The 13,137-nt window shown below is 42.0% G+C and overlaps 1 protein-coding gene across 2 annotated transcripts in view; it reads right to left on the reverse strand.

The window, feature by feature from the left end:
* LSAMP (limbic system-associated membrane protein) overlaps nt 1-11,022 on the reverse strand; it is a 619,697-nt gene extending 608,675 nt beyond the window's left edge. Inside the window, exon 1 of one of the 2 annotated variants that reach the window (XM_006096845.3) lies at nt 10,458-11,022. In XM_006096845.3, the coding sequence (XP_006096907.1) occupies nt 10,458-10,612 (155 nt within the window). In that variant the 5' untranslated portion in view covers nt 10,613-11,022. The remainder of the gene's footprint in view (nt 1-10,457) is intronic. The other variant, XM_006096844.3, reaches the window with a different exon arrangement.
* Nucleotides 11,023-13,137: the final 2,115 nt, after the last annotated feature.

The following is a 13,137-nucleotide window of genomic DNA, read 5'->3' on the forward strand; positions in this document are numbered from 1 at the left end:
TTGGGAGCTTCAGTCACCCGCCAGCCTGAAAACAGCCCTCAGCCCCTCAGCCAGCCTGGCCAGGCACCCCAGTGGGGACCCCCACCCTGATCCAGGACACCCTTCAGGGCAAACCAGCCAGCCCCTACCCATGCACCCGGCCTCTATTCTATATAGTAAAAGGGTAATATGCCTCCCGGCACCGGGATCAGCGGAGCAGCGAGGCTCCCGGCACCGGGATCAGCGTGACAGGGAAAGGCGCCCCAACCCCCTGATCAGCCCTGCTCTGTGCCTGATAGGGGGGGAGCTCCCCAATCCCCCAATTGCCCTGCGGCTCTGTGTGTGACAGGGTGCAGCGCACCAACCCCCTGATCGGCCCTGCTCTGTGTGTGACAGGGTGCGGTGCCCCAACCCCCTGCCCCCACGGCCCCTGCTCTGTGTGTGACAGGTTAGAACCATAACCTCTCCATCGGGCCCTGCCCCTGAGTGTGACAGTGGCGGTGCCCCCAACCCCCTGATTCGGCCCCTGCTCTGGTGGGTAATAAGAGGGGCGGCGCCCCAACCCCCCTTCCACGGGCCCTTGCTCTGTGGTGTGACAGGGTAAGAGCCATAACCTCCCCATTGCCCTTGCCCTGAGTGTGACAGGTGCAGCGCCCCCAACCCCCTTGATCCGCCCTGCTCTGTGTGTGACAGGGGGCGGTGCCCCAGCTTCCTCTATCGGCCCTACTCTGTGAGTGACAGGGGGGAGCTCCTCAACCCCCTGATCGGCCCTGCTCTGTGAGTGACAGGGGGGAGCTCCTCAACCCCCTGATCGGCCCTGCTCTGTGCATGACAGGGGGCAGCGCCCAACCCCCTGATTGGCCCTGCTCTGTGAGTCACAGGGGGTGGCGCCGCAACCTCCCCATCGACCCTGCCTTGAGTGTGACAGGGGGCGGTGCCCCAACCCCCCAATCGGCCCTACCCTGAGCGTGACTGAGGGTGGCATCGCAACCTCCCGATCCACGATCCACCCTGCTCTGTGCATGACAGGGGGCAGCGCCCCAACTCCCCAATCAGCCCTGCTCTGAGCCCGACCAGGGGCTGAACCTAGGTATTGGGCCTTCCCTCTGCCACTCAGGAGCAGGCCTAAGCCAGCAGGTAGTTATCTCCCGAGGGGTCCCAGACTGCGAGAGGGCACAGGCCGGGCTGAGGGACAACCCCCTTCCCCCGCGAGTGCACAAATTTTTGTGCACCGGGCGTCTAGTGTATATATAATCAGCAATAATATACAGAGTACTTAGCCCAGTATGGGAGAATTAGAAAAGATTTCCTAGATGAAATAGCATTAGAACTACCAGAACTAGCCTTGAACCTGGAAGGAACAGCAAGGAGGTACCTAGCAAAGAAGTATACTGGTGGGGATTTCATGAGGAAGGAAAGGAAGCTTCAGACAGGGAGAACAACGTGAACAAAGTTAAGAACCAGCACTACTGTGTACACACATTCACATATTCATGAGCAGAAACTGTAAGTGGACCTGAATTAGTGAACACAATGAGGTAGCAGGTCATGAAGAATTAGCCTGTAGAAGGAGCTTTGATTTTATGTTGTGGATGATGGGAAGCTTTGAAGGATCTGGTCTCATTTCTAGATCAATATTGGAACACAAAAGGCCTGAGATAGTTAGGTCCATGGTTCTGCTAACTATATGGAATCTTGGAAGTTCTCAGTAGGCTAAATATGTAATCCAGTAAAGCACCTAAAGCAGGGAGAAGCAGGTAGTGCCAAATTCTCACTTCATTTTGGACCTTTGCCTCCACCTTTTCCCCACCTAGCTAGACCAGGTTTTATGATCCTGAACTTACATAGCAAGTGTTTTAAAAGATGGAGCTTAGTACTCTGAGATTCATATCTATGCCACCCTTTGTTGACAATAGTTTTGATACAGAGATTCACTTTATATTTCACTAAGTTACCTATTTTAAGAATATGTCTGGGGTATGAGTCCCTTATTCCTGAAGGTTCTGCCCTGGTTAAGCCAGCCCTTGTCCCAAGGACTCTCCTCCTTCTCGAATCCTCAGCCTCATGCCTGAGCCTCTACTGAGGTCTGACAGGCCTCCCTGTGGGGTTCACTGAGAGTTGCTGACCTGCTGTTTCCCTTACTGTACTCTGTCCTTTTCTTGCTGTAACATATTGGATGTCCCTTGGCTCCACCGTTCAACTGCTAAGAAAGTTTCATGAGACCTTGTTCTGTATGCCACACCAGAAAACCCCAGGTACCTACAGAAGGGTTTATCACAAAGTCCCTCCACCATCCCAGGAAAGGGGTCTAGATCTCTGTCCAGTTCCTTCCAGTTTAACACCACAAGACTACGTTAGCCCAAAGTGAATTCTGTGCAAATTAGGGGGGAAAAAATCTACCTTTCTCAAAGGATTTTCACTATAACCTACAATGACCACCAGGTGTAGAGTAACCCCTGAGATTGTGCAAAGACTAGTCTGCAACTGAAGTCAGAGACCTGAACTGCAATCTCACTGCAGCCATCCAAATCAGGGTCTGTAAGAAGAACAAGTAGCAGGAGACTTAACCAGGCAGAAGGCCATAAGTAACAGTAAGATGGCAGTAAGATTTAGGAACACAAATGAAGTACTGGCGGGGTGGGGGAAAGCTAAGAATTCAGATAAAAATCTGAGTAATAGGCAGAATACCAGAAGCAAAAAGAAAATTTAAGACAAAGCTGCATAGACTCTGCCAAGAATGGCTTTGAGAATATGATAACATGGAGCCTGCAAGTAAAGGAAAGAAAATCCACTTAGTTAATATAGATAGAAAATATGTGAAATGTGAAGCATTTCCTGCAAAATTCCTTCTTGACTTGCACTAGCTAGATGGTCCTCCACAGGTTAAGTGCAGCTTTGATTTGTTGGGATGAGAAAGAGAAGAGAGAGAGAAGAAGGCAAGAGATAAGAGAGGGGGTGGGAAGAAGGGTGGAGGAGGAAGAGAAGGGGAGATAAAGGAAAAGAGAACAGAGAGGAGATGAGAGAAGGGGAGAGGAATCATGGGGAGGAATAAGTAGGGAGGGGAAAATAAGGAAGAGAAGAGAGGGAGAGAAATTTTTAGTATCATTTTGGGTTAAAAACAGCTCATCATGGGATAGCATGAAAACCAGGAAGATCATATCAGAGTTCATAATGGTAATTAGGAGGTATTAATTCTAGTTCGCAAATGGTCACCCAAATCTTTGGACAACCAACTACATTTTTCTCTTCTCAGTTACATCACTTTCAAATGAAATGGTGAACTGTGTAATACCCAAGGTCTTTCCTTACTATAAATTTCTTCAAGTTTGTCCCAGAGTAAGTAACAAAATCTGAAGTCCATATTTTTTTTTTTTGCGTGTATGTGTGAAGGTTAATCATTCATTAACTTGAGATTATGTTTTGATTACAGGTGACTACCTACCAAAAAAAGGTTTCACTTGCCCTGTATTCCTGATAAAAAATTCAACTCTATTCTAAGATAGGTATGACTGTCAAGGTTTTGAAATTAAATGATATAAACATCTAGTGACCAATCTTGACCCTAGAAATAAAATTTAAAAGCTCATTTTATTTAAAGATTTATAATTTTCTAAAAGTTATTCTCTACTAATAATATAATGATAATCTAATTAAGAGCTAACATTTTATAGCATTTCACAGTTTACAAAATACTTGGATATATAGTATCTCATTTAATCATAAAGTAGGTTAATTAGTAGGCCAAGTAATTGCCAGTTATCTTCATTTAATAGATCATATTATTTCAAGTTATTTAGATCTTGGTCTTCAGTGTATTTATTGAGCATCTGAACATACTGTACTGCTGGTGAAAGTTTTTACCTATGACACAGACTTGTCTTAAAGTTTCAGTGACAGACTGACCACCATGTAAAAGTTGAGATGAATTCTACAAACATATTAGTTATTATAGTTTATAATATTTATTATCTTATAAATTATATATGAAAACAGAAGTGCACACAATTAAGCCTGTTTGCATAAGTTAATAATGAAGATAGTTTTCTTGTGATCACATTAAAAATACCTAGAACTGTTTTTGTGTCTTGCTTAATATAAATGAAAGACAGAACACAAGACAATCAACTTGAGAAAAAATTAAATGTAATGTTATTTCAATAGATATTACTTACATTGGATCCATCTATGTATATAAAAGGCTAAGTAACCAACTGTTCATCCGTCCAACCAACCGACCAACCAACCGGCTGGCCAGTACATATGACGCACACTGGCAATTTAAAAATAAACGTTGACTCGTGCATGCACAATATACATAAAGCTCTCACTGGTGCCGATTGCACACGACACCAGAATGTATCTGAAGACCAACTATTGGCACAACATACCTCTGAAGCCAAAAGAAAGCAATGTCATCAACAGAATATTGTTTATTTATTAATCAATTTATATATTATTTTCATATATATTTTACTCATTTTCTTTCATCTCTGACACTTCTATTATAGAGGAAGGGCAAATAGCGATATTAAAATATTTTGTATTTTAATTTTATAATACTATATTATATATACTATTTTGACATGTAATTTTCTGCAGTAATTTAATGACCGCACGAATCTTTCTTCTAACTAATTTCCTTTCAATGTGCACGAATCCGTGCACCAGGCCACTAGTATTAAAATAATGTCACCCCATTTTCCATGACAAGTAGTTAGGAGATCATGTGGTAAAGAAATAGATCTATGACAATCTCTTTTCTCTCTCCCAACTGAATTTTTACATCTTTGCTATTGACCTATTTCAAGCCATATAACATGACTCCAATTTTTTACTACATGGCAATTAAATTCTGGCCCACAAAGGAATGTTATTCCTCAAACAATGAGAACACAGTGGTTCTCAACATTGTGTACATCTCAGAATCATTTTTGTAAAAGCCTATGCCTAGGCCCTGCCCTAACCTAATTAAATCAGAATTCCTGAGAGTAGAAAATATGTGGCTTCAGTGTTTTTAAGGTCCCCAGATGATTGTAATGTACATAGTTGTGAACTGTCTAAAGCCGTACTTCTCCAACTTTAATGTACTTATGATTCATTTGGGGATCTTGTTAAATGTAGATTCTGATTTATTAGGTCTTGGATAGACCTCAAGGTTTTGGATTTTAATAGGCGACTATGAGATACTTCAGATGCCCATCTGCAGAACATACTTATAGTAGCAGGGTCAGAGGTTCCCAAGTTGTGAGGCGCAGCCCTGCAGCATCAGCAGCATCTAAGAATTTCTTAGAAATGCAAATCTCAGACCCTACCAGAGACCTACAGAATCAGAAACTCTGAAAATAGGAGCCAAGTCACATTTGTTTTAACAAGCACTCCATATAACTTTGGTACACCTTCAAAACTAAGAACACTGATTTAAAAAAAAAAGTGCCTAAAGTCTGAACAACTGGCTGCATATGGTTGGAAAACCACTAATACTTAAACTTTCCTACTTTACTTCTTATGAGCTTCCTTAAACAACCCCATAGAGTAACTAAAATAGATAGTTTAGGTGCTTTATAAAAGAAACTAAAAAGCTCAAAACATTTAAGGAATTTGCTCAAAGTCATGTTGCATGCAAGGATAGATCCAAAATGGAGTCCACATCTTCTGAGTCTTACAAATTAACAGGCAGGGCATTCAGAAAAGAACAGGGCAAATGGTCGTAAGCCTTCAGTAATGGTCTGAAGGGAAGAGCTCTCTAAGGCTCAGGTAATGACAGTGAGGGGACCAGCACACATTTGGGCAACCTCCTATCAGATGAGTCACAGACATTTTTACGTGGAGCTCTGAGAGACCACAGCAAAATGCACTAATCCTTTTTTGCCTGAGTTTGCTATTATATAGAACCAGATTAAAGAAACACAATGTTTAAACCTCACCAACTGATTTTGTGGATGAGTCCATCACTTTTCATAGTTTGCACCACAATTCTACAAATAATTCATTCAAAGTCAAATTACATAAAACAGAGAAATCACCTTAATATGTGATGTGTGTGTGTGTGTGTGTGTGTGTGTGTGTGTGTGTGTATTAGTATTTAGGTGTTTTGTACTTACAGAAAAACAAATTATCACAACTGCATTTGTTTCTCAGGCCATAAGTGACAACAAATGATATAACTCACAGGAACATAAACACCCTAAACATCCTTTAAAAACATGTATATAATATGCCATATTCCTAGATAATACACAGTATGCTATATTCCATTATTTACCAAATATATTTAATAAAATATTTTATGGACAATGGATGGTTCTTGAAATATCAGTAATAACCAATATATTTTGATTATCTTTAGTGATGTAGTTACAAAAACAAAAAACCTTATGATTGTTCCAAGTTCTCTCTATAGACCCATGCCCACAAAGTTCGTTTTCACATAGAGAATTATAAGTTACAGAAAACCACATATCGCGTCAGGAGTTTGTTTGAGTGTTGACACTTCCTTAGTGAATGTAGGCATTCTAGAAGCCTTATAGAAGGGAAACCACTTTTTTCCCCTTGAAATGTGCATAAAACGGTTACATTTTATGGTCAATTAATCACATCTTTTGTGTTGATTCTTCTTTTGCCCCTGGAAACATGCAGGGGAAAAATACCTAAATTTTTGAAAACTTAAAAAATTTAACTATCATAAACTTAGATATTAAGTTTCTTACAGCTAACACTTATTAGGTACATTTACATTTAAATGAGAAAAGTGTCATCACCATAGGAAGTATTATAATATCCCACAAACATCAACTAGAGTCAGAATTGTGAAATAAATAAAATTTCCATACCTCAAATTCAAAATATTGAATGTCACAATAGTGTGAAACACCTGCATTTTACCATATATGTACTTATGCTATATATTCAGATATACATGCATTTATAATTTGGACTAAGTTACCTTAAAAACAAATACATTGAGATCAAGTATTTTATAATTATCTTAAAGATATATGCTGTTGATACTGAAAATATACTCTGTGAGATTGTTGAAAATTAAATTTTAAAGATTCGATTGGAGCATTATCTATTTCTACTTTTCCCTTATCAAGAGAGCTACATAGTTTCAACCTGCCAAGATAAACCAGGAGCTGAATCTGTATGGGTGCCTGCGAGCAAGGAGAGAGGGTTGGAAAGATTAGTGGTAGAATCTCATCCAGTAACTGATGGAGTCCTATACTGACAGGGGGTGGCAGTGAGTCAGGAGGGCTTTGTTCTGAAAAATATACCCGAGACTCCCCACCAATGAAGTCCTGTGAATAAGTGCATTACATACTTCACTGCTCATACAAATATAAACACAAATGCTGGTTCAGAAGGCCTTGGAAGTATCCCCATGTGCTACTGCTTTGATTCTTTGCCTTTGAGATGAAGGATGGTGTTGTGGTTTCCTTCAGCTCTTAAATAATCTCATAAAGGACCCAATAAAGTTCTACAATCTTCTCTGGGAAACAACAAGGTTAGATTTACATACTTGAGAGTATCTCTCTTTCCATCTGGTGTTGTTACCTTCATTCTATACTCTTTTGTTTTCCCTCCAAAAGATAGAAGGTACAGAACAAGACCCCAAGACTAGTGTGCATTTTCCTAGCAAAATGGATATTTACATCAAATATCATAACTATACAAAAATGAGCATCAATTCACACACACACACACACACACACATTCGTTTCATGGACATAAGGTAGTAAAGCTAAATGTTTTAGGGACACGGTTGGCCAACCTTCTGTCATTGGGCCACCAGAATGACCAACCACCCTGGCTTCTTGATGCCATTTCAGATTATTCAGGGCCACACACTCACCGAGGGAGGATTCCCCCCCTTCACTTTCACAGTGCCAAACATCCACTGTGGCTTCCAATGAATCAATTTCTGCTTCCTCTCCTCCCCTGGAAGCGCATGCTCTCAGTAAAATGTCACAAATAAAGTAGAAGCAAGCCTTTCCCAGGCTGTACTTGTAAACAGAAAGCAAGAGCACCATTCTTCACCAGGAAACTGACCCACAAAGCTTACTGGATTCAGTTAAAGAGATTGAGAAGAAGGTCAGCTGAAAAAACAAAGGGAACTCTCTCTCTCTCGTTACTTCTGATCAAGCTCCACCAACCCAGAAATAAAGCCTTGTCCATGGCAAGGGAAATAAAAAGGAGGGCACATGAGGTGAGAGGTCTGGGGAAGCAAGGGACTCTCACAGGTGCCTACTTTGCATGCTCTGTGAGTCTATCTTCCCTTTTCTCGGGAATAACTGCTTCTATATTTATTCTCTTTTCTCACTTCCCCCAGTTCACACTGTAATGTCTACTAAAGTGTACAGCTTAAAACCTCCATTTCTTTTGAGCTGTAGACACACAAAAGCAATGTGTATATTATATATAGATATGTATGTAGTGAGACTGGCTCTCATAGACACAGACTTCTATGCATATAGTATAAGAATTCTTTTTTCTTTCTGAATTAACATTTCAAGGCTTATCTAACTCTTTGCTATCAATAGCTCAGGATATAGGTGTTGCTGATTAGGAAGAACTCACAAAGTTCATGGACATTTAAATAAAAACTTAGACATCCAGGGTATTCACTTCTCCCATACTCAATCTTAAAATCAGTGAAAAAAATATTTCTAGGATGGCACACATTTCTATACACTGCTTTATTAGCAAAGGGTTAATGATGTCAGGGAGTGTAAAGCTAGCGTGAAGACAGCATGCTTATGTGTTTGGAAAAACATTATCTGCATCATGTCCAAATCCCTCTGCAAACAGATAAATTACTCTATAAATCTTATTACTCCATGTGGATAAATCATGCAGGCAGGTTTACAAGGCTGGAGAGCTGGAAGAGAAAATCTGCTTTGGAGAGTAGGATCTTTGGGATTCATAATCATCCAATGCTCAGGAAATGAAGGAGTACTTACACATTAGGATTTCCTGAGTTTTTACATCTGCAGCAACACACACACACACACACACACACACACACACACACACACACTCCTCTCTAACAAGGATAGAGATCCCAAAGCAGGACACTGTGACAGCCAACCAAATTTATTTCTGAGAAAAGGAAAGAAAACTTTGCTGCTGTAGGCAGCTCTGCTACAGAACAGCTCCCTGATGCCCCAGGGTTTATGCACTATCAGCTCCTTGCACACAGATTAGAGGTTTATTTGCTATTGTATACTGGGGTTTTTATTGCCACAACAAGCAACATTAGCTAGATAGACAAACTGACACTGGGTCATTTTATTTGGAGGAAATGAGATTTTAAAGGCTCTCTAAGGAGAACAGTTTTTTTCATTCTTTTTCTTCTTTTTCTAAAATTTTTGTTAGAATCTGATGGAAATTCAAGGAAAGCTAGGAAAAAGGACAAGGGGTATGTACAGGAGGTATAGGGGGTTAGAAAGAAGAGAAATACAGGAAAAGAAGCTTGAAGCTTTTTAGAACTAGAATTATGGTTAGGTTCTATTTGAGTTTCTCTAGCTCATTGTGCCTTACAGGGGTCAAACTGTTAAGGACTTGGGACTCTTCTTTTCCAAATTTCAATCCAAAGTTATATTTCAGAGTTTGGTAGAGCTGCACAGAGATAAGACTTGGAGGTCAGTAACCAACTTGAAATATCAATTTCATGCCAGGTTAATTCTCCCCTAACCTCTGTGCTTAACATTCCTTTTCTTAAATATCTGCAATTTGGCATGTTCTATTATTTTCTTCTTGTTTTCTCTTTATTCTTTTGTTGATTTCTATCCACATTCCAGAAAAGGCTCAGTAATTAACCAAAGTTCTAAGATTGATTTATTGCCTCAATGTCAATTAGAAGATGCTTACATCAAGTCTCCTATTGGACTCCTGCTGGGCAGAGGGGAGTCCTGATGTGCTTATTCATTCTCTCTCTCTCTCTCTCTCTCTCTCTCTCTCTCTCTCTCTCACACACACACACACACACACACACACACACACACACACACCATGGAGAATGCAGCACTGTGTACCACTCTCTCAGAGCCATAATTCAACAACTCTTCTTTCCAATTAAGGAACCCCAACAAAACTCTGAAGCTCAAAGCATCTGCAATTGCAAAAGCAAGAATACTGTCCAGAAGTCATTAACACCAGAGGGGAAGCCAGCCTTTTCTTGGTGAGAGAAACAAGGTCCTCAGAACCACACATTTAACCAACCCTGCTGGTCCTTGGTAGGGACCGAGGAATTCCCTTGAAATTTGTTGGCAGATACCTCGGCCAGTCAGTGAAAGACATACACACACACACACACACACACACACACACACACACACACGCCTGCAGCATGAGGAGCTGGAGTTCAAGGAGATCACACAGACACGGGCACGCACACAACATACACAAACACACACCACACACACACACACACACACACACACACACACACACACAGTAGAAAAGTTGCCCGAGAGCCCTACCTGAGGATGGCCGTGTCCCCCTGCCTCACGGTGATGTTGTCCGTGCCTCGATTAAAATCCACGCTGCGAACAGGCAGTCCTGTGGGAAGAAGGCAGAGCAATCTCAGTAGGACCAGCGGCAACTGTTTCCGATCAGGCTGAACTCTGCCGACCATGGTGGCCACGCGAGGTGAGGGTCCTGGACTCTGGAGGGTGTGCGCGCTGCTGAGCCGAGGGGGCTTCACCAACGGAGGGCTTTCATCAACAGCAAAGGCAGAACGGCTCAGCCAGTTTGTGGTCCTTTCCACTTTGCCTCTCTCTGTCCCTCTCCCTCGCTCAGTCTCTTTTCCCTCTAAGACTTAACAAAGCACTCATAAAACCCAAGCAAAGGGGGTGAAAGTCAAAGGAACACAATTTCAAAAGAGAGAGAGTACAAATATAAAACCCTCTAGAAAAAGATGAAGAGAAGGCTGCCAACGGAGGGTGTTCTCCAGTCTATTCGGGGCTGGATGCTCCTTTGCCAGTGTCTGTCTGAGTTGAGCTCCTTCCCTCTGTAACCCACTTTCCCGGGCTGGCGGGTGGCAGCAGGGAGTGTAAAGAAACCCACACAGCAGCGGCAGCAGCCCAGAGCCTCTCTCCCCCCTCCTCCCTTTCCTGTTTCTCTCTCCAGTCCCTCCCTCTCTCGGCTCAGCACCTCCCCCTGCCCCCACCGATTTCAACAGCCCCTCCACGTCACTCCCACCGCCCGCCCCTTGGCGTGGCCCCTCGCTTCGCACAACTGCCCCCTTCAGCAGCGCCAGCCTCAATGAAAGCCTGATGCACCTTTAGGTTGTCAGGACAACAGCTCCATTCGAGGTCTGGCTGATTTCCTTAAGAAGAGGGAATGGTGTTTGGAGATACTGTGCAAGAGAAAGGGACAAGGAGAGAGACTCAGGCTATAAAAGAATGGGAGCAAGAGTCCAGGAAAGGAGAGGGAGAGGGAGAAAAGGAGGAAAAGGAGATGAGAAGAGAAGGCAAAGCTTGACAGAGGATGGGAGTGAAACAGAGAAGGGCAGGAAAGCATGGGGGGTCGAGGGGGACCTGTGCTGAAAGATGGGATGAGGCATGTAAAACAGAGAATAAACTTGACAACGGAGGCTAAAATTAAAAGCCAAAGTTGATTTCAAAGTTAAACATTCCTGGCAACTGACTTTTCATGCTCATAGCTTGTTCCTCCTTGCCTCTCTCCTGCCTTTTCACTTACAGGATTAAAAAGGTTTATTTTCTCTTCTCCCCTTATCCCCTCCCCCTCTTGGAGCCCCCTTATGAAAGATGGATTGGAGACAATGCTGGTATTGAGTGGTCTGGGGTGTGAATGCTTGGTTTGTCTTTTCCACGGGCCAGCCTCAGCAGCTGATCCCTGATCCCTAAATCAACCTCACTCTCCAGGAAACCCTCATGCAGTCCCACACAGGAAGGACAGTATTAGGGATGATTGTTTCAACTTCATGCTGCTGTGGCTACCCAAGTATCTACTGGCACTTTCTTCTTGAAATGTTCATAAGCGAGGAAGGCAATTTGTATCAGAAGGCTTGTCATTTACAGGGTGACATTAAGGCTGCATACGGCACTCCAGTAAATGGCAGTTTCCCATCATTTGTTATTCCTTCTACTCCAAGAGTCAAGCCAAGTGATAAGGCCACAGGGGCTAAAGCTATTAGTCACTCTTGTAGGAGCCTCAAAGTGTTTATTAGACACCCCCCTCAGAATTGACACTGAGGGTACAAAATGGACCAGCCAATGACCTCTAGTTTTGTTTTTAAATTTTATTTGAATAGTTAAGACATCAATATGCTGCAAAAATATGAAGTGGTACAGAATGCTATAGAGTGAACTGTAATTATCTTTTCTATGACTGTTTTAGGCAACCCATTTCTCCAGTTTGGAAGCAACAAATATATCTAGTTTCTTATACATCTTTCCCTAAATATTGAATTACATACAAGTACACACACACACACACACACACACACACACCCCACTCACACAAATGATTAGCCAAGGATATCTAAATGTTTAGGAATTCTTCTCAAGCCCTCCAGAATACAAGACATACGGAGGCACTTACTACGCTGACACCTGCCTTGTCTCCACAGAATATTCAAAGTATTTATCTACTATATTTTATCAATTTAAAAGGCAGATACACTATTTTAGATTATGAGAGGGGGGAAAAGGAAAACCTACTGTTTTTTCAAAAAGAATTTGAAGGATCAGGAACAGAATTGTCAAAAATTCAAGATTGATGGGGTTCATTTTTCTCTGTACTACACATTACATTTATATAAATTGAGCTGTTCTATATTGGGGCTGATAATATGCCAATGGTGTTTCACCACTAATTTTAACTCAGATGGTCAAAACTTGGAATGGATTTTTCCACAGAAAAAAATGGTTATGTGGTTAGCTGAATTAAAAAAAAATTCTGTAGTTCCCAATATCAGTGGGAAAATTAGCTTCCAAGTGGAGATGCAAATTATATAAGTCTCTGCCAAGATTGCAGGGAAAAGAGCACCCACCTCCACCCACCACTGCCAACAGGCTTGAAAAATACCCATAGGTTTCTTCTGAGGTTTAGAGATGAAGGGTTGGCTTAGACAAAGGCTTAGATGTAATACCTTCTTTGGGAGGTTGGTGTTTCTCCAATGTCAGGAGGAAGAAA

This window comes from Myotis lucifugus, unplaced genomic scaffold (genome assembly GCF_000147115.1).
Source record: "Myotis lucifugus unplaced genomic scaffold, Myoluc2.0 scaffold_188, whole genome shotgun sequence".
Classification (NCBI taxonomy): domain Eukaryota; kingdom Metazoa; phylum Chordata; class Mammalia; order Chiroptera; family Vespertilionidae; genus Myotis; species Myotis lucifugus.